Here is a 21,134-nt window from a genome sequence, read left to right on the forward strand (position 1 = left end):
GGAAATCACACTTAAAAATGGGAGTTTGATGCGCATATTTTAATCCGCCAACGGTGTTTGCGCGTGGGATTGCTTCACGGCTCCGGCTGGAAGACCCAAGCGCATGATCCGAGAAAAGAGGGCTCCATCCCCGCCCCACTCCTCTCTCCGGTCTCCACCCGTTTGGCCCGGATAGAACCGGTTCCCACTTCCCCTTCTGGTTTTACCCCTTCAAGGCTTCGGTAACCACCACACACCAAAAACTGCCCATTTTACTTGATACCTTTCTTCTCCCACCCTCCTACTCCACGGCTATTGCTATCACATTTCTTTCTCCCCCCAGAAATAAATCCTCTCCAGGTACTCCTAATCTCTGTAAGCCTTATTCCCATGTTTTCAGTTTCCTTGTTTAAGCTCATGGTTCAGTGCTCAGTCTGATGTTTTATGTAGGCGAAGGAATTTGGGACAGCAAATGATATTTCTCTTTGAGGAATATCGTCGAACACGTAATATAGATCCAATGAATTTGTTTTTGCTGGTATTTGTGATATTTTCTTTTCCCTTTTTCGAGTTTCATATTTCGATAGTGATTATGAAGAGTTTTTATGAGGCCCAGGACTGAACCTTTTTATTTTTGTTTTTATTTGTTCTTTGCTTTTGCTGTGTTTTGCTTCGTGAATATTATACACGTTCTAAGGTCGTTCGTGGAAATTTTGTGGTTTATCTAGTGTAGCGAGGAATTTAGTTGAGTATAATGCCGTAATGATCCAATGGGTATGACTCCCCCTCCCCCACCACCAAATCAAAAAAGAAAAAAAAAATGATGGTGATTTGATCAGTTTTGATGATATCCATGAGAAAATTTTTCTTGATGTGCTTACTTTTGTGGTTTGAACTCTCTTAGAAATTTTTGATGAAACCACTGCGATCCCTTTGCTTTTTATTGAATGTGTGGAATTTCAACAAGCAGAAAGATTATAGATCAAATGGGCATGGTTTTAGCTAGTGTCATTTGTAGTTGACCTATGCTTACTTTAGTTTTGATAATACCTATAACAGAATTATACCAGTGTTTAATTCTGCAAGCATAATGTGTGTTTTGAACGCATATAATTGAAGTCCTTTTGTTTAATACGTGTAAGATACCATAGCCCACCGTTATTGATTCATCCACTTTGTTATCAATGTTCTTCTGTTTACTTGCTCAATTTGACCTTACAGAAAAGAAACTGTATTGTTGTGCTGCCAGACCAGAAGGAAACAAATGAGTAAACAGATGGTGCTGGATCTTTAGGGGCTGACTTTTGATGTATGATTAAACTCAAAATCAGAGCATTTGCATTTTTAATTTCTGTTTAAATTCTTTTTTGGGAGCAACAATAGAGCTTTATCACTAAGGAGTCAAATAGGATCACTCGTTCTTCTTTCATGTCAGTGATACCATCTCCTTCTACATTATTAATACGTCTTGCCTTGTATATCATTGCATTCCCTAAGGAACTGCCTCCTCCTTTTGTTGTGGAAGTCATCTTAAAAGACTTGCTCTCTGCTGATCTTCTTCCCAGGCTGTATTCCTATTAGTGTTCATTCCATGGTGCGAGGTGGTACTTTTGGTTTTATATGATTATATGATTCTGACTTATGACTTTGTTAATATATATTCATGGTGGCATCATTGAGTTGATATGAATTAGGTGATGTTTCTAAGTTGGCATGAAAAGTTTTCGGGTCTTCCAATGCTATAGCATGCAAGAAATCCCTCAGCCTATATAGACAAATTGTAGATGACTTTGATCATTGTGAATTAGAATTTTTGTGTATGCATAGTTGATAAATTTGTTTATGTTATATGGGAAGATGCAACTCCAAATCCTGAAAAATATAATGTAGTATGGGATCTGGGAAAGGAAAGTCATGATTTCACAAACATTTTTGTTATAAAAAATCAATCAAACCCATAGAAAGTTCCTAAAGCTTGGTTAAGTCTCGGGTTCTAATTCTACTGCCAGATTTTCGTATAAATAAAGCTCAGCTCAGATATTAACATGAATTTGTTTATGCTTGCATTTTCAGGATCAAAGCTTATGACCTTGATGCAGAGCCTATGATGAGGGCAAGTTTCATATGATTTCTGTGACCCGAGATTCTTGATGCTGGATCCACTGTCTTCACAGAATGTCCTTAGCTGCTATGTGGTCGGGAAACTTTCATCAAATAAGGAACAGTCTTGGGTGCAATTGTTGTTTTAGGTTGTTCAGGCTTCATACTGAATTTATTCCTGGAAAGGTGCTTGATGCTGGAAGATGCAACCCACGATCTTTCACGACAAGATCAGAAGGGAGGAATTGGAAATCACAGAGCAGCAAATCAAGCAGCATCAATCTGAAACTTCATGATGGAACTGTCGGATCATCAACAAATATTAATACAAACCAATCACAGCTTCATGAATTTAAAGCCATTCAGTGTTATGATCTCCAAGAAAAGATTGCTAACCAAAAAGTCATCATCGACCGGTCTGCAACTATTCTTGTGTTCGATATTGAGACTAGTGGATTCAGTCGCAGGAATGAAAGAATTATTGAGTTTGCACTTCGTGATCTCATAGGGGGCAAGAATAGTACATTCCAAACCCTTGTAAATCCTGAAAAAGATGTACTGAATGCATATGTTCATGGCATTAGCACGTGCATGGTCAACAGGCCTGATGTCCCAAGGTATGGTTCCTCTTCATACTGAATTTTCTATCTTTCTTTTCTTCTCCTTAATCTTCATGGTTCATCATGGAGGTTCCAAGCCTCATTAAATGGTCCCCTGTATTTGCAGTTGGAGTTCCTAAGTTGGATGATGAATAAATTTAAATATAATAACTGGAGCTTCATGAACTTGTTTAACACCATGATCCTACACTACTTTTTATTTGATCATGGACTGCTCTTTTTGTTGATGTTAAAATCTGAAAAATCTGGTTCTATTTTCTGAGAGAGCGAGCGAGTCAGAGCGCTGCCCTTACCTTCTGATTTAAGGTGCTTGTGATGATAAATATGGCCTACTTATGACATATAACATTAAAATATAAATTGACATGCTGTAAAATCTGAATCAGCGAAAAGAAGAATTTGTGAGAGGAAAAAAGAAGAGCTGAGGATTGAGAGAAAATTTACTCTTATTTAATCGACATTTGGGGATGCTGCATATAATCTGGGACAATGATTCTTGCAGTTGCTTTATTGCAAGGAGATTGGCCCTGGAGTTTCATCCAGCATGAGCAAGCTTGTATGTTGCTTGTCAAGTTTTGTGATTTCTTTATGTGTACTTATTTTGGTTATCAAGTTCTTCTCATATTCTCGTTGGTATTATACCTAGTTGTAGTTCCTGAACATTACCTTCATGATTTTACAATAGGTTTAAGGAACTGGTTCCAATCCTACTCCAATATGTTAGGAGCCGCCAAATGGCTGGCAAACCAGTTCTATGGGTTGCTCACAATGGGCGCCGGTTTGATGTACCTTTCATTATTGAGGAATTTCATCGTTGTTCTGAGGAAGTTCCTGCAGATTGGCTGTTCGTAGACACACTTCCTCTTGCACGCCAATTAGTCAAGCCGGATGGTAGGTAATTGTTTCTTGTATTCGGTTTGGTATTTTATGGTTAAGCCTAATGTCCGTCTACTGCTTGGTTGTCTTGGTTATTTTCAGTTTTATGTTGGTTTTTATAGTAATCTTTAAAAAGCTACTGCTACTGGAGATCACACACAACACACACATGGAAAAGGAGCATCACTTGCAAAAAGCTGCATTCCTTTAATATTTTATTGATGCAACTATGAGGAACTTAAAAAGTCACTGTGTATGGCCGGGTAAACATAATAACCATAACTATCAAGCCTTATCCGGCTAAACTACAAATTTTATGGCTTTCCGAGAAGCCCTTTTTTCTGAGTTCATGGTTAAATCTGCCTGAACCACGTGGAGATCTCATGGTATCTGATTTATGTAGTTGCTCTTATTTAACTGGTTCTTTCCCGTTTTCCTTATAAGTAATCTTCTTTATACTGCATAAGAGAGGTTTATTAGGTCTGCCTTAACCACATGGAGATATTACTGCATCTGATTTATGTAGTTGCTCTAATTTAACTAGGTCTCTCTAGCTCTCCTTCTAATTTATCTTCGTTATACGGCATAAGAAAGAGAAACCAATCACAACCCCTTTTCTTTACTTATGTTTTCCTTTATAAAAGTAATCTCAAGTGGAAATATAGAACTGTTCAGGTCCGAGATCACTGTTTTAACTCTTGAAAACGAGGTAGTCTTATAGCTCCATCAAGTTCTTTTGGGTATGAAGACCAGAAAGCCTGATCTGCGTAACTTCCAAGTGTTTAATCTTTGTGAAGCTTCGATCTAGTTGCTCTTCCTTCTCTATGAACATGTTATGATTGTATTACTCCTATAGTTCTTGGTCAATTCATCTCTTTTGTGCTCTTATAGTGTCAAGATCATTCTTTGGGTTGTTTTTCGTGCGTAGTTGCCTAAGAAGTTATATAACAACTTGAGAAAATGGAAGGAAACAGAAGCAAGCACGGGCTACTTCAGTTTTTGAGCCGTGATTTAACTGGATTCAAGTGGCAGTACGTGAAATGAAACCAGAAATCGACAAAATTTCTGTCAATTCTTGAAAAAATTAACCAGTGGGTAATGGGTTTGTTAGTAATAATAAAATGAATTACCTTGATGGTCAGATATTGTTTGGTCAAACTCAATCAGTTTATCTTAAAAGTACCTAATTTTGCCAAATCTGAACCTGATTCTGACATAGGACTATATTAATTTAGAGTCGAAAAAGGTCATGGTTTAACTCCTGAGTAGAGACATCCACTGGAGCAATTGATATGTGGCAAAGCCTAATGGTTATACATGACAATTGAACTGGTTGATTTCAGTTAATTCACACAATCAGCATCTCTGACTTCAAAGGTATTTTCTGTCATATATTTCATCATTTCTTGGCTTCTAGTTAACTGTTAATTTGGATAGAGAAAGTATTAAACCAAAGGTATATATCATCAGCTCAAGCAAGCTAAACTCTGGCAATTTCCATTTCTGTTGCAGGATCAAGACTTACCTCCTCGTCATTGAAGGCACTACGTGAGCACTACGACATCCCTTTAGTTGGGCCTGCACACAGGGCAATGCAGGATGTGACAACATTATGCTATGTACTCCAGAGAATTACTTTCGATCTGAAGCTGACTGTTCCAGAGCTAATAGATAGAGCTTTCCGGGCTTCGGACATTATCAAGGTCCCTCCTCCCTGACAAGTGCTGCTGCAGTTCTCTAACTTAAAATTAAGTGTAAAAGCCAAAAATCTCATTCATCTCTCAAGTGATCATTAAGCATTGCTGTATCACAGTGTTCATTCTTTTCGGCATACTATTTAACTTATATATTGGACTGTAAACTCTGAATAAAGTTCAGTAATCTACCATCTGCTCTGAAGTTTTCAACTAAATGGAGTGTTCTAAACCTTTGTAATTGGGAATACCAGAGTGTTAGTTGCTGAGCGAGTTCTGACAGGATAGGCACTGGAATTTCCCTTTCCATTTTTGGTTTTTAACCTGAAAGATAAAAAAAAGCTAAAAATTAACTGAGTGCTTTCGTTGAGAATCGAACTCAAGACCTCCCGCTTACTAAACGGGTGCTCTAACCAACTGAGCTACGAAAGCACGACGCGAATCATTGGTAGTCTTCTTGTGCATTTTGCAACCCAGATCTCTTCCCTCCATTTCCAACCGCTCGTGTTGCCGCTCGCGGCGATCTCCAAGTCGCAGGCGCTCCACCGCCTCGAAGGTAAGCTCCTTCCGACCCAGCTCCCATGGCGATCGATTTGAATTCCTCCTCCGATACTAGGGTTTTCTCACGATCTACTAGTTCATCTCCGATCATGTTACTGTTTTCCCCAAATTATTGGGATCAAAAGCGATTTGGCCGCAAAAATTCAAGCCGGAACTCCGAGAAAGCCCAATCTCGGTTCTTGAATTCATCACTGTTGTTTCAATTTTCTTCTTATTCCGATGAAATTCGTGAAGCAACGAGAGTTCGTAGGATTCGTGGCTGTAGAAATGGAGGGAGAGATCAACCCGTCGGCATCCCAGAACTCGGTGGAGGCGACGCCCAGCTCGTGCTGCTCCTTCGACGACGATGACGGATCGACTCCGGAGTTGGCCGGACGGATCCCCGGCCACTGATTCGAGATGCAGAAGCACCAGATCATCCGGGAGCTCCAGCAGATGGTCAACTGCTACAACGACTACTTCCGCCGCCTTCAGGCCGCCCTCTCCGACCTCGACCTCCTCCGCGCCGACAATCTCCAGCGAACCGCCGACCACCTCCACCTCACCTTCCTCCTCGAGGAGCTGGAGGCCTCCGCCGCCGCTGCCACGGCCGGCCGTGAATCCGCGACTCCGGAGGTACAGGGGAAGCAAAAGATTGTCGGAGCAAACGGTGCGAAGGACGTTCCCAATCCGGATCCGGAGCCGGCACCACTGGGGGGATCGGACGGCGGAGGCTGAAGGGCGCGACACGTGGCGGCCTGCCGAAGAGCATCTCGATCCGGTCACGCGGGTTCTTGGCGGTGAAGCAACCGCTGGCGGGCGAGGGCGGTGAGGCGACGCGACCCCACCGCCTCCGCCTCCGCCTCCTGTCGTCTCCGGTGCAAAAGGTTAGAAGCAGACACTTGATCTCGCCACGTGTCGTAATCGGATTATTATCTCAATCCTGACGTCGGATTCGTTTGATTCAGGGGGAGGAGTGGGGCGGGGAAGTGGAGGTCTATAGCCAGGGGATGGCGAAGACGGAGCTGTGCAACAAGTGGGGGAAGAAGGGATGGTGCACGTACGGGGAGCGGTGCTAGTTCGCGCACGGGATCCAGGAACTGAGGCCGGTGATCCGGCACCCTCGCCACAAGACCCAGCTCTGCCGCATGCTCGGCTCCGGCGTTGACTGCCCTTACGGCCACCGCTGCCACTTCCGCCACGCCCTCCCCAGGTCCTTGTAGCCCCCATCCCGACTTTCCTAAAAGAACAAATTTGATTGATGCGGGCTGGATGAATAGGAGAAAGAGGCTTTGTTATTATAGGTTTGGATTCTACGGTGATTGTGGTTGATGGCTAGCTGCCAAATTTTCTGGCACCTCGGCCCCGGGGGCTAAGTTTAGGGCGGTATAGACCGGTCTAAATTATGCTTGGCGTGTGTTGCTTGATGGAGATTTGGCTACTGCTATTGGATAGGTTCAATGGATTGTTGGCGGTATGGATGTGTATCACCTCATTCTAGTTATGGTCGGTGGTTAGGTGGCCTTTCAGGTTAAGCACATCTATAGAGAGGCTAATGAGGCTGCAGATTAGGTGGCCAACCATTCCGAAGACACCATTTAAGTTAGAAAAAGTGATCTGCCTAGTGCGCTCTGTAATATACTATATTTTAACTATTTTATATGTATGCATATTTGAATAGCATGAATCATTCGGTTCAGCAATATATATATATATATATATATATATATATATATATATATATATATATATATATATATATATATATATATATATATATATATTTGAGGAGCATTTTACTATTACGTCCAGTGGGTAGCGCAATGGGCCAACTGGGCCCTCTACATATTCAGAGAAATCGTGAAAAGATGATGGATCGATGTCCTAACTGAAGTCCAAGAAGTTTTCTATAATGCATATGCCTAGTTGTACGGGACGATTGTTGTGTGACACTCCGCATTTTCTCTCCAACTGAAACATCATGACAACTGGAGGATTGTGGGCGTTGTGTGCAATGATTTTAAGCTAAAATCAGGTAAATCGAATTACGGTCAAATAGCAAGATAGGCTTCCGTGTGGAAAAGATATACTAAACTCGATGAATGAAATGTTTTTAAGATATGAAACGAGCAATAGGGTATCAAAGTCACCTAGATTCTCGTGCATGCACAATCAAGGGTGAAAAGCAGAATAGAAGAAGAATTGCATGATATGATTTTTTTAAAAAAAACAAAAATATATCTATCGGTTCTATTGGACCGGAAGCCGATGAACCAAGTCCCCAGAAAGGCAGCTCAATTATTTTGTAATTTGAAAAATATGTAGTGATATAGGCATGGCACCTCTTTTGAGTGTCTAGAATGCGTCCTCCTCTATATTATTAGAGCCCTCTCCCATCTCGTGGGAATGGGGAGAATGGTTTTATGCTAGGATTTGAGTTGTTGCAATTGTTTGCGGCTGGCTAGAAGCATCATCCTTTGGAAGCTTCTATGTTGGGTAAAGCGGTCTTTTTCTTCTTTTAATAAAGAGCTATCACTGATACTACTCTAAATTGAAATGGCAATTTATAATCTAAATTTTCAATGTGACCTACAAACAATATTCTGTTTTAAATAGATGTAGACCTATCTATTAAATAGATTGGATTCAAATTTAGTCCTTTGACCTATTTAATCTAGTTTGACTCATTTAATAATTAAGTCGAATCATAACCCGCCAATTTAACTTGTTTAAAACTTCTTAACATATTTTTGTCACGTTTAATCCAACATGCTTAATCTATGTAACTTGTATAAATTTATTTAATCTATTAAAAATTTTCTTAACTTAGTGCAACTTGATTTATTTAATAAATGAGTTATACGGGTCGGATATGATTACCTATTTAATAAATAAGATCAATTTAGATTAATGAATTTTTGATCCGATGGGCATCCAATCTGACCAATTGAATCCTATTGCTCCCCTTAACTTTAAACTCTTTTTGCAATGCATAAAACCAAATTAGGTAAGCATGATTTGCAAAAAGATCTGCATTTAGGTGGTCTGAGTCAATGGCGTTGTGCACCCTAATCAATTCTTTTTTTTTTTTAATAGCCTCGCCGTTGGCAGAACGCAACATACAAGACACCAAGGAAGACATTAAGGTTTCATGACTTCTTGCAGCATTTGGGCGCCCTGTTTGGGCCTAATTAGCTTTACCCTCTAAAAAAAAGGTAGGAAGGGGGGTTGTCCTAACAACTCCACTCTTGTCCGGCCCCACTCTTGCACGTGAACTGTTTGACCCACCCTTTTTCTCATTTCTTATTTGAAAAACATTTCACCTCACTATTCTACTCCCTGCTCATTGCATCAGTTAGCTTGGCATACACGATATCATCTCGTGTATCGTATTAGTCTCCCACGGTCATGGACGACTGGTGCTCGCGGGCACGATAAGCTTTAAGATCACATAATCGACGGCGCCCAGCTTCGGCAGCGGGTCCAATAAGCTTTTAGATCACATAATCCACGTGTACCATCAGAAACTCTAACAAGCGAACCACCATAGAATCGCGTGTCCGGCACGGCTCCGATTCCAAAGATCGTACGAAGTCTCCTCTTGCATCCTCCGGACTCCTTAAAAAGTAGGCTGCGCTTGATTTGCGTTGTGTGCCGGCTTTTTAAACCACGCAATTTTTCTGCCTTTCGACTCAGGCAAAATATTCAACTCCTCGGCACCTTCAAAAAGTTTCTTTGATTACTTTTATAAAACTAAAATAAATATTATATAAAATTTATAAATTAAATTATTTATTTAAATATAATTCTGCATCAATCAAACTTCATCTAGATCCAATGTTATGTTTTTTTTCCTAAAGACCAGACGTTTAAGTTGAATCTGGATAGTCTTTTAAAAAATATACATTAGATGCCCCACTAGACATGATTTTTATGAAATTTTTAGTAAAAATATCCTAATAAACCTCTAATGTATACTAGAAAAGTACAATAAGAAGATGACACATCCAAATCTCATGGGGACCATCCGAAGAACACATCGTTGGGTCGGTACCGGAGTTACAGAGCCGCCACTGGACAAACGGGACTCGTAAATCAGGTCCCGCATTTCTCAACGCAAATTTTCTTGAAAATTTTCTGATGCACGTGTGAATCACCGATCCGAACGCTCCTGGCCATAAGTTAGTAGAAGAGGATGTGTGCTGTCCGAGACCAGACAGGTTATCCTCAGGCTCTGGCTCCAAGTTCCAACGCGGATCGTCTCATCAACTCCGCCCATAAACTCCACGTGCCCTGCGCCTCGTTCATGGTCTGAATGGTCTGCGGCCGCGTGATTTTCTCCATTAAAAAAAAAACACCATTCCTTGAGATCGGATGCCCGGAAATCCAGCAAACAGCATAAGGAGATCCAGCCACCGCATTTTGTAGTGGGCCCCATTTCTCTTCAACACCATACACGTTATCTATGATCTATCTCGAGGCTAAGGCCATTTCGGTTATTCCGACCAAAGGCTGTGTCCGGTTAGTGGCCCGCATGAGTGCTGACCAGCGGGGTCGGTCGGTGGGAGCGCTTTCGCAGAAAGGGTTATCAGCACTCCGCCCCTCTCTCGTCCTCATTTCCTCTACTTATTATTTGTAAATTGTTATTTCTAATAACTATTTCTGGGGTTGGCAGTCACTGGCCGGGTTCTTGGATTAGGGTTTTCCGGGCAGGAATCGCATCATCGCATCCAAGCTTCGCTAGGAAAAAAAAGAGGAATCCATGGAGGCCGATTCTTGGAGCCGCTTCTCGCTCGCCGCCTCGAAGCGCCGCCAGTCCGCTCACCAATCGCGATACGGTGAGGCCTCAAGATCCTGATTCCTTTTTGGGAGTTATTTGAGGGGGCTGTGATTCTTGTCGTTGTTTTTGGGCCTCTGGGAGTGGGTTTTAATGAACATTCTGGTTGCCAGATCTGTACCTTGGGTTCGAGGAGATTGATGGCGGTGAGGACGACTCCCGCGCGGAGTTTCCCTGCCCGTTTTGCTCCGAGGATTTCGATATCGTCGGGCTTTGCTGCCACATCGATGATGAGCACCCCGTGGAGGCTAAGAATGGGGTATTACTTCTTATCCAATCTTTCGTTTTAGTTTTTCAATGTTCTGGAATTATCCGATCTTGAAATGGATGAGCTTTATGTTTTTTTCTCTATAATTGTTGAATAAAAATACATTTTTTGGGATGGCGATGGTTATTTTTGTTGGGATTTTTTAGGTTTGTAAGTCTTTCTATTTTCTAATGGTAGATATAGTCTATGCGTTTTCTAACTTTTTAGGTGTTTTCTTCACTTTCTGTTTAGCTAAGTTTATTAGCTTGGGGGAATGCAGGATTTTTATAGCTTTATCGGCTGCTGATATTACCTACTTACGGGAGTTCTGCTGGATTTTAATCTGGGATTGGAGATGTTTATCTTTACCTTTCTATGGTCAAAATTTTGTATTCTCAGATTTTTATTCTTTTCTTGTTTAATTAAATTACTTAGGCTTGCTGTTCCTTTGGTGCAGAGTTGCCACCCTCTAAGTAAATAAAAAAATTGTAGGAATTTTATGATATTCACTTGCTTTTGTGGCTGTACTCCATGTCACACCTGTTCTCGTAGTTGATTTTTGGTTGCCATTTTGTAAATATAGATATTCTCTTCAACTATAATTGTCAAAGCTGGCATTTTTCCTGAAATTAGATGTGCACACATGTAATTTGCTTGTTGTGTAAACAATCTCTACAGAAATTGTGATTTTTCTTCAAGGATCCTCTCTTCCCATTTTTAAACACCTATCTATTTTATGTGAAGTGGGTGATAACAACTAGACACGAGCAACTGCCTTGTAAGTACAGCGTCTTAGAATTCAAGTTGCTGGGAATGTTTGAAATGCGTGTATCAGCATTGTCTTTTGGTTAATATTGAGTGCCATTATATGGTGATGGATCTGTAATAAGCTTATTCTTTGTTTTTAGATTTTCCATGTTATTGGTCAATATTATCAAAGTGATGTGCTTAGTTGCTCCATCTATTTTGCCTCCATCAGGCATTGTAAGTGGGCTTAAGCATTTAACTTCTGAGAAAGATGTGCTTTCGTACGACTGAGTTTTGAAAGCGCGAGTATTTTTACTGTGCCACAAGATCATATCAACTACAAATATCAACCTACTGGCAGATTCAGGAATTTTGTTTAAGCGGCTCCAGTCATCTATACAAGCTTTCTAATTTAAAAATTTTTGGGAACTAACTAATAAATTTGCTTACCTGGTGGAAAGTCAACTTAGACGATTAAAAATAATAAGCATAAGGCAGTGAAAAATGAATAAAAGAAGGGTGCAGTTTAAATCCATTGTACAGGGGCCACTGGAGCCTGACGCTTGTCAGGGGGATCTTGATATTTGAGCACCACAGATGGTCACTTTGGATATATGCCCACCAACAGCCTTATTGGCATCAGTTGTCAAAAAGAAGAAACATGTCTTTCCTAAAATAGAAATAAGAAGAAAAGGAAATTGGTAGACACAAATATGTTGCTTGAATACAAAGACAGAAATTCATCATTGTCACAAATGAAACTGAAACCTTAAATTGAGAAATAGTTCACAATCATATCTGTAAAAGTGAGTATGTATAGAATGAGTTCACGAGAAGGAAAGCATGCTTGGACAGATACAAACAATTTTTTCATCACAAACAAATACAACCTGATACCTCTGTAATGTGGCTTCTAAGTTCTAGTGGATTTGCACTGCATGGGGGTATCAGAAGTTTGATATTCCATGGGTTCAGTGGGTCCTACTCTACTTTTGATCAATAACAGGAAGCGTGAAAAGATAACTATAGCAAAGCTCTTTGAGTCACAACTTCAAAAATTTTGTGCCATAAATCTTGCCCCCTCCAACCAAATTTATGCTAAACATGATTTGCCTCTGCCACACAGGCATGTTATCAATTTATTCCTAAAGGGGTTGCCTTGGTGCTAAACCGATCTTGCAAAGGGACCCCAAAAGTGTAGGTTGTGATATCTATGGAAATTATCAATACTTAAAGATCTCATTTGGAAGATGACCTTGCAATGAGCTTGGATCACATGTGAATCTGTAGGTATATATCCAGTTTTTGACACTTTAGAAATTCCAGGGTTGCAAGCACCCCTCTTGCCCCTGGATCATGTTAAGTCAGACCAGGAATACGATCCAAATCAGTATAGCTATATCATGAACTAATACAAGAACTATAATAGAAAATCCATGAAATTGAAGTAGATTACTTGTATCAAAGTGAAGTACATATTTATGTTGCATCATACAGCTTAAAATGGATTTCTTCATTCTTTTTTCATACGCAGAACTATAGATAGATACTTTAAACACAAGAGAATGTAATATTGTACCATGCATGTGAAATACACCATAGATGCTGTCAGCTTTAAGTTGATTTTTTTTTTAAAAGTATATCAACCCACAAGTAGTGGTGTTTTTGGTGTTCAGAAGTCTCCAATTTATTGAATTTATTGAATAGTTTTTCTTGGATGCATATGAAAGATACCATTACCTAGCATATAATACCAAAATTTTATGATTCATGTCATGTAATTTTTATGTTGAAAAATACTATTAATGCTTAGAGTTGGGATGAATTATGCAATTGCAGGTATGTCCCATTTGTGCAGCTAGGGTTGGTTTGGACTTGGTTGGGCACATAACAACACAGCATGGAAGTTTCTTCAAGATATCCTTTTGTCTTTATGAATGACTATCATCTTTTTTGAAGTTTAAACTAATAATGTTATGCTTAGAAGGTTATTGTATTTCTTTATATATTTATAAAATGGTCATGATTGGTGTTTAAATAATTTTAGCAATTGAATTCCTTAATAGAAAATCACATGCAATATAGAAGGAGATTCCGCAGAGGTTCACCTGGGTCCCATTCAATGCTATCTTTGTTGAGAAAGGATCTAAGGGAAGGCAATCTACAATCTCTTCTTGGAGGATCTTCCTACATGGCTGGCCCTTCTGCTGCGGCACCTGATCCCTTTCTGTCATCATTGATTTACACTTTACCTGTGGCTGAGGCATCAAGAGATGTACAACCTGAGTCTTTGGATGAAGGAAGTCTGGTTAACAAGAGTTTAGATGAAAAGGTTGCAGAGAGGTATGATGTGTTGGATTCATGGTTTAATGTTCCCATCTTCCCTATGTCACAAGAATTTGGTGTATGCTAGATGATTGAAACAGGTGATATTTATGGTTAATTTAATGTTCCCGTCTTTCCTATGTCTTAAGAATCTGGTGTCAGCATGATTGAAACTGGTGATATTGTTTATTTCTTGCAACTTATCAATGGTTCAGCAACTTCCCTTTTTTTCAAAAAATGTTCTTTTCAGAAGTCTTAAATACTTTAATTATCACTTATTTTGTAGTGAAGATAATTATCATTTTGGACAAGCACATGATGCATGATGTTCCGTACTAGTTATAAAAAGTAAAATCTATGAGGACAATAATGCATATTAATCACCAGAATTATTACTTTGTAAGTTAAAGTTTAAATTAGGTGGAGTATGAGATCAAGAAATGCAGATAAACTTATGGATTATTGTACTATAATTTTCAGTATTGTATTTTGTGTTGAATCATATGGTGGCCTCAAGTTATTCTTGATGCTTTTCTCTATCTCTACTATATGGATGTTATGCAATTTTTTCATACTGTGGAAGGAAAAATTGTATTGCATCATGCTATGCTTTAACTTGCATCACAATGTATATTCAATTAGAAGTACATCAAGATTTGCTATACCGGTGTGTATCGTTGTGTATCGGATGTAATGTACCGTACCGTTACCGAACTGAGGCTCGATATGGGGGGCGTATTGAGTCTTGGTATACTGAACCGATCCTCGTACCGGGCATACCGACATTGTACCAGCATGGCAACTGGTACGACACTGGTACCAAAATGGCGAACCTTTAAGTGCATTGTTTTGCCTGATCACAACTAATGGCCCAAACATTCAAATGCATCATTTAACCTCTTAATTATGTTGTACATCATTTATCAATTCTGATTCAATTTAAATGCGAGTTAGTAGCAAATGTTTGAATGATTCAATTTAAGGTAATGCTCATGGACGGTGGGATTGGATTTTTGGGATGGCAACATTGGGAGCTTGTGATGTCGGATATCACTATCATTCCTAAAGCTTGTAATAGTGAAAGCATGATTTATGGTTTTCCCTCGAGGGATATCATCGAAGCTTTGGGGTGACAACCAAAATTTAACTCTATCATCTACAGGATGAACCTATGCTCTAGTCAACTGCCATCACTCCAATATTAATATAATTGAGAAATTTATTGGTAGGAGATATAAAAGTTAGTCTTGAAGTTCTAGAGGCTTAGGACAAGATGATAAATGTTTTTTTAGTTACCACTGATTATGAATTTATGGCTGGTTGATGTTAAATGCGGAATCACCTGGTTAGCATAGGGACACTTATGCTGATAGTTATTGTTATTCTCTCTTACTTCTGTTTGAACCTCAGCATTTGGAATGTTGTACTTAGAATCTTGTAGTCCTAATGTGAGCTTGTGGTGCATAACTTAACTACTGCTTATCCTTTAGTTTGTCATGGATCCATGACATCTAGTGCGGACTTCATTTTTATTTAGTCGTATTATATTTAGTCATGTTATTAGTTCTTGTGGTTATTTTATTGTATCAGGAGTACTGTAACTTGTTATTAGCTGCCTCAAGAGTTCTATTGCTTGTTTTAGTTATTTGTGTTATATGTAAGGCAAAGAGCAGATTAGTAATTTGCATGTTGATGTGTTGCACTGAAGTTGATACTGGTCATTTATTTCTACTACTATATTAGCCTTATGGACATAATTTGGGTATGTATAGGCCTGTTAGAGTTCTGTCAAGAATCTTAATTAACAACTAATATCAGTCATTTCCAAGCTTTTACCGAAGCGAGATTTTATTGATGACTGAAAAAAATTGAGATTCTAAATTTTATTTTTGCTAGCTATTAATTGCCTCCAGTGATGTTTAAAATCTCAAGTGTACCTGGGTTTTCTAGCCTAAAACCAGTGCCTGGCAACCCTTGGGACAATTTCTTAGGTTAGCCAGTCTGGACCATCCTGAACTACGATGAACCAGCTCGTACCAGCCCCCAATCTACTCACTTAGTGCCAAGCTTAAAGGTATTTTCACACCCTCTTTTTTCCTCTCTGGTACTAACTGGTACCCTGTCTTGTAACTGATATGCGTACTGGCTGGTGTGCAGTACAGGACGTATTGAACCTTAGCTTCAAATTATTTGAATCATCGGCAGAAAGTATGGTTTGTGTTTTTTAATCACCTCCTTTGTAAGTTCAAAAAATTGAGGAGGCATGATTTTCAACTTGAGCTGTTTCAGTTACCGGCATTGGTGGAAAACTGTGCAAGTCAGTGATCCTAAGAAATAAGGAGGATTACAATACTGGATTTGTATAGTGAGGAGTCGTATTTACCTCTATATAATTCAAAAGACATGAATATGTAATGTTGAAAGCACATTTATCCATATAGGTTTGGAGATTGATGGAAAATTCCATTACCGATAACATTGGACCATCTGTTGAATTTTGGTGGAGGATTGTTAATGTAACAGAGGAAACTTGTTATTAAATTTCATGTTGAAGTTGTAGGAATTGAATGAAATTTCATGAGCATTCAAACAGAATATGAGGAAACCTTTGTGAGAACTGAGAATTGATCAAATGTCTCAAATGTTTAAAAGGGGAGGGGCGGACCTAAGTTATGGAATCATTGTTTAAAGGATTGGACTGGTCGGTTGTGGTTGAGGATATAGCCCTTAATAGGAACACTTGCTGAAGGACACATAAAATCAAATCCTCATTTGGGGTAAAGCTTATTGTTGGATGAACTTACTATCCTTGGTTGATTTCTTGTTGGAGTCTCTAAATTAAGAATTTTCCTTTATATCTGGTTTCGGTTGGTCTTTGTGTTTGTTATGGTTTCTATCTTGGTTTCAGGCATTCGTAGCTTTGTTTATACTTATCTTTTTGTTGGATAATATTTCTTCGAAATAAGTTGGTTTTTAACTTATTATGTAAATAAGTCAAAGTATGTTAAAGGTCAATACTGAAGGAAGCAGAACCTTAAGCAACTTTTAGATACCAAAGAACAATACAAATGAATAGGAAACTATTTTAAGGAGAGGATATGAGTCAAAAATTACCCCTATCAATATTTTTTCTTAATGAGAAGTACCACTTTGGATGGATGGAATTGAATGGAACTGGATAATTGTATCTAGAAAGAATCGCATAATGTTAACACCTTGTTCCAGCACAGCTATCCCTCTATCCACAATAAACATCTGAAAAGATCTATACATGATGGTCGACTCCAAATTTTGCACTCCATCCTTCAGCTACCTACAATAGACATCACTCAGCATGCATTTATGATTTCTGCCATCCTTTTATCCAATATTAACCTTACTCTATCAATCAAATAGAAGAGGAGTCCTTGCACCTACTTTGTTTCCTCATGTCTCGAGTTCTTTCCAAAAAACAACTGCCTGCACACCATATCCCTGCCATCCAATAGTTCACGATTTTAGTATCTGGCTGACATGCAATTTCCAGAAATATGCATAAGCAATTATTCAACTGTCTCTGAATTTTTTGTAGTAGTGACCTTGCCCATTATAAAGTTGACACCATTCCCTTTTCCCTTTTGCCTCATAAATCATTTTCTCCAAACTGCAGATGTATCATAATTGCTTTTAACATTCTGACATTTACCCCTTCCGCCTCTACAATCACATTTCAGCTTTTCCGCATACTTTGTCATTGTAGATAATCTTTGCAACTATTTTACTGAAATGCTTTATCATCCTGTATGATTCTTAAGTTCTTTTTCCTCTCTCCCTGCTTTAGTTAAACATCATGCCATCTAACCTCATGATTGCTCCAATTTCTTATTATTTTTTGAGTTTTCCAGGGAAAGCTGGCTGAGATCCTCGTTAACAGGTTATTCTCCCTTGACTTGCATCCGTGATAAAAGGGAAACATTTATATCAGCCACATTTAAACAGTTCTACATTTCTGTGAGTAAACACAGAAATATCAAATACAATGTAGAATTAGTTTAACATGATTTACTGCCAACGAATTGAATCCGTGGCTGACTCCCTACCAAAATATGCTAGCCAATCTTTAACTTGTTTGGCTTCTCTGTTGACATGCTCCACCTTGTTGTCCTTAAACTGTAGCAGCAAATGGTTGATGTCTTCTTTAACTGGGTAAATTCTCCAAGACATCCTCCATGTCTCTTACAGTGGTGTAAGTTTGAAAATAAGTTTTTCATCCATTCAGATTTTAATGAGCTGAGCAGCTGTTGGACCTCACCCACTCAAGGTATATCAATAAGATCTTGAATCTTCATCAGTAGCTAAAGATCATTACTTCAGGATGATCTGCATATTTCTGATCGACATTTAAATCTACATAATCCAGGCCTGAAAAATGGGTTGGATATCAATAATATTAATATATGTATCCAATTTTATTTGGCGAATATGAATATAGATGCAGAGACTAATTGGATGCTAAACTTTGTATTGATATTTGTTCTAATGGATGTTAATATGATTGGGTATTGACAGTACGGATACAAATGCAGGCATAGTTGGATAGTTAAACTCAATGTATAGAATGTTATTTGACTTTATTTTTTGTTAACTCAAAATAGGTACCTGAGCTTCCTAACTTCTATTATTATTCTAAAACCAAAATGATCTGACATAAGACCAAAAAAGAAGTAACTGCATCCACTCAATCACCTTTTTCTTTTGGTGGATCCTAATATTCTGTTGAGTTACACACTTTGGATTCAAATACTGACCGTTAAGGATGCAATACACTAATGCATAGACATAGCTATTTGGGAAAAAGAAGTTTAAACAATAGACATGTTGATGTTATTACTTATTCCTTTTGGAGTTCATGAGAACTATTTGAGGAGACTAAACAAGGATGCAAACAATTATCATGAGAGATAGCAACTAGGATAGGACATTTGGATACGGATCAGAAATTCATGTATCGATATTTGTATCCATTTTCTTTGACAAATACAAATATAGATCTGGATATTAGTCAGATGTAAAATTTGTGTCCAAATCTGGATAAATTTAGATATGGAAATAGATCTGGATGGATATTATGTGATCCATTTTGCCTTAACAGGATCACAATCTCATTTTTCATGATACATTCTGCACTTCTATGAATACTATTCGTACGAATTTTGAAAAGAACAAGGGTAAATCGGATCTGTTATTGTCGAGATTGTGGCCAAATACCTCTAGACTGTGGTTAGTGTCTAGAATTGCAAAAGATTAGTGAGAGTTCTTTTGATGTATGTTGTAGCTTTATTGAGGTGATGGATTATACCTTATATTGGCTAGTTTTATCTTGAATCCTGGAGTTGATTTCTCTTGCCAATGGTACTATTTTGGCACATTTTGGACAACTTGTATGTTCTACTTTGAAAATGCTGCAAATTCCGCCCGCCAATCTAGAAGAAGAGTGAAAGAATTCCTATTTCAATGCCTTTTCTTGCTATATATTGTTTGAGGTCAGTCCTATGGCATAAGAAATTCCAGCAGCCTGGATCTAGATGTTGTGGGGACCGGTAAAAGAATGGAAACCTAGTAATATATGATTGATGGTAGTGAGTTGTACTTAAAAATGCACATTTTTGTCATCAAGTTGGATGTCCATGAGCCAGTATTTATGAATAATGACAGAAGTTTGCCATTAATGCTACAGGATTTTGATAATCTTGCATTATTTGGCAGCTTTAGGTATGCAGCGTTGTGCCAAAAGACTTGCATAAATGTAATTAAATCGGAATAGATGATTATGTTCGTTTTGGGGGTTTGGAGATTTTTTAAACAAATTTTGATTCCTTCACACTCTAGACAAATTGAGGATGAATTTGTTTTCCAAGTTTGTCTGCTTAAGAAAAAAAAAAATTTAGGTACTAGGATTTCTGGGGACGTGGAATTTTAGCTGATTTTTTCCCTCTCAGAAAGAGGTGATACCGTGACAGTGTAATCTGGTCAATCAGAATTTTTTTAATAATTTATTTTTTCTTTGAACTGAGTAATTCACAGTAAAACAACTCCTTTGCTGAAATCTATCTCATCTTAGGATTATTGGTGGCTAAATTATTGTTATAAAGTGATTTTGTGATGGCATGCTTCTTGAAGTGGGGTTTGCTATAATAATAGGGAAAAAGCTTAGGTTGCTTTTTTTTCCCCTTTAGTTTCTAATTTTTAATTTTGTTCTGATAATCCGATGAGACCCATTAGGCAACTAGTTCACCTTTCAAAGTGGTCTGCTTTTCTGGATGATCTTGTTTTGGCATATTGCCCATTTATTATCAGCAGCTGAATTCATTTTACGTTTAGTTTTAGAGAAAATATTGGACCAACATTTAATTAACTTGTAGTGCGATAGGGGCCTGTGCACCTCTACACATTCATTTCTACTGTGAAGTTGTTGTCATGTTCTTGATTCATGCAACCATGTAATTATTGTTCCTTCCTATAATTCTTAGTCCACAGTAATCTATTGCATTGAAGTATCATTATGTTAGTCTATATGTTTGTTGTAGTTTTCTAAATATTTTCTGGACTTCTTTTATCCACTTCATTAACCCTTTGATGTACTTACTACCAGGGTGGAACCATCTCTATCTGACGAGGACCAGAAGGAGAGAGCTCGAAGGAGTGAATTTGTACAGGAGCTTGTGCTCTCTACAATATTTGATGACACATTATGAAGGAGTTCTCTACCACTATGGTGGCTAAAGGGGCCGTTGAGAAAACGCCAGGATCATCAGCAAGCTGCGTCATTGTTGTAATTGTTGCTTATCATCTCCTTTGGATCAGTGGGAGCATTTATTTGATGGTTGTATATTTATAACTGCCTTAAGAGAGGGAGGAGCATGGATTGTATTTATACATTTAACATTAGTATCAATATCTGAAGCGACTATTTCTACAACAACAATCTATCTATTTGCGTCATGTCTGATTCCTCATCGAATTACAGGTTAGATTGATTGCTGATAAGGTTCATTCTGTTGCTAAGACATGGTGTTACAAGTTGGAACTGCCAAGCAGCCTTGCTCTTTTTGCTATTTCTATCATCATTGATCTCCTCGAGCTCGAGTTTGGGTACTAAATGTTAGAACTTTACAAATAGTAAATACAAG

The 21,134-nt window shown here is 38.5% G+C and overlaps 2 protein-coding genes, 1 long non-coding RNA gene and 1 other non-coding gene across 6 annotated transcripts; 3 read left to right on the forward strand and 1 right to left on the reverse strand.

Moving 5' to 3' along the window:
* Positions 1 to 7,299, forward strand: LOC103724280 (exonuclease DPD1, chloroplastic/mitochondrial). 3 transcript variants are annotated; one of them, XR_003383124.2, is made up of 5 exons: positions 4 to 339; positions 2,053 to 2,696; positions 3,385 to 3,590; positions 5,088 to 6,696; positions 6,778 to 7,299. XR_003383124.2 is itself a non-coding variant. In XM_017846926.3 (4 exons), exons 2-4 carry the CDS (start codon positions 2,155 to 2,157, stop codon positions 5,125 to 5,127), a joined length of 792 nt encoding a protein of 263 aa, XP_017702415.1. In that variant the 5' UTR covers positions 1 to 339; positions 2,053 to 2,154; the 3' UTR covers positions 5,128 to 5,175. The 3 variants fall into 3 exon arrangements, 2 of the variants coding, with proteins under 2 accessions (XP_017702415.1, XP_026656238.2); XM_017846926.3 differs by lacking the exon at positions 6,778 to 7,299 and having other exon boundaries at positions 1 to 339; positions 3,385 to 3,594; positions 5,088 to 5,175; XM_026800437.2 differs by lacking the exons at positions 4 to 339; positions 6,778 to 7,299 and adding an exon at positions 1,214 to 1,288 and having other exon boundaries at positions 5,088 to 5,482.
* Positions 5,628 to 5,701, reverse strand: TRNAT-AGU. Its single transcript has one exon. It is a non-coding gene; the product is annotated as a tRNA-Thr (tRNA).
* A 3,012-nt stretch (positions 7,300 to 10,311) lies between the features above and the next one.
* On the forward strand, positions 10,312 to 20,929 carry LOC103720018 (protein DEHYDRATION-INDUCED 19 homolog 2-like). The gene is made up of 6 exons (XM_008809532.4): positions 10,312 to 10,393; positions 10,485 to 10,647; positions 10,760 to 10,905; positions 13,480 to 13,557; positions 13,715 to 13,983; positions 20,597 to 20,929. The coding sequence occupies exons 2-6, from the start codon at positions 10,572 to 10,574 to the stop codon at positions 20,697 to 20,699; spliced, it is 672 nt and encodes a 223-aa protein (XP_008807754.2). The 5' UTR covers positions 10,312 to 10,393; positions 10,485 to 10,571; the 3' UTR covers positions 20,700 to 20,929.
* Positions 13,990 to 20,087, forward strand: LOC113463583. Its single transcript, XR_003388048.2, has 2 exons — positions 13,990 to 18,150; positions 18,224 to 20,087. It is a non-coding gene; the product is annotated as an uncharacterized LOC113463583 (long non-coding RNA).
* Positions 20,930 to 21,134: the final 205 nt, after the last annotated feature.

The sequence above is a fragment of the Phoenix dactylifera genome, chromosome 3, assembly GCF_009389715.1.
Source record: "Phoenix dactylifera cultivar Barhee BC4 chromosome 3, palm_55x_up_171113_PBpolish2nd_filt_p, whole genome shotgun sequence".
Taxonomy (NCBI): domain Eukaryota; kingdom Viridiplantae; phylum Streptophyta; class Magnoliopsida; order Arecales; family Arecaceae; genus Phoenix; species Phoenix dactylifera.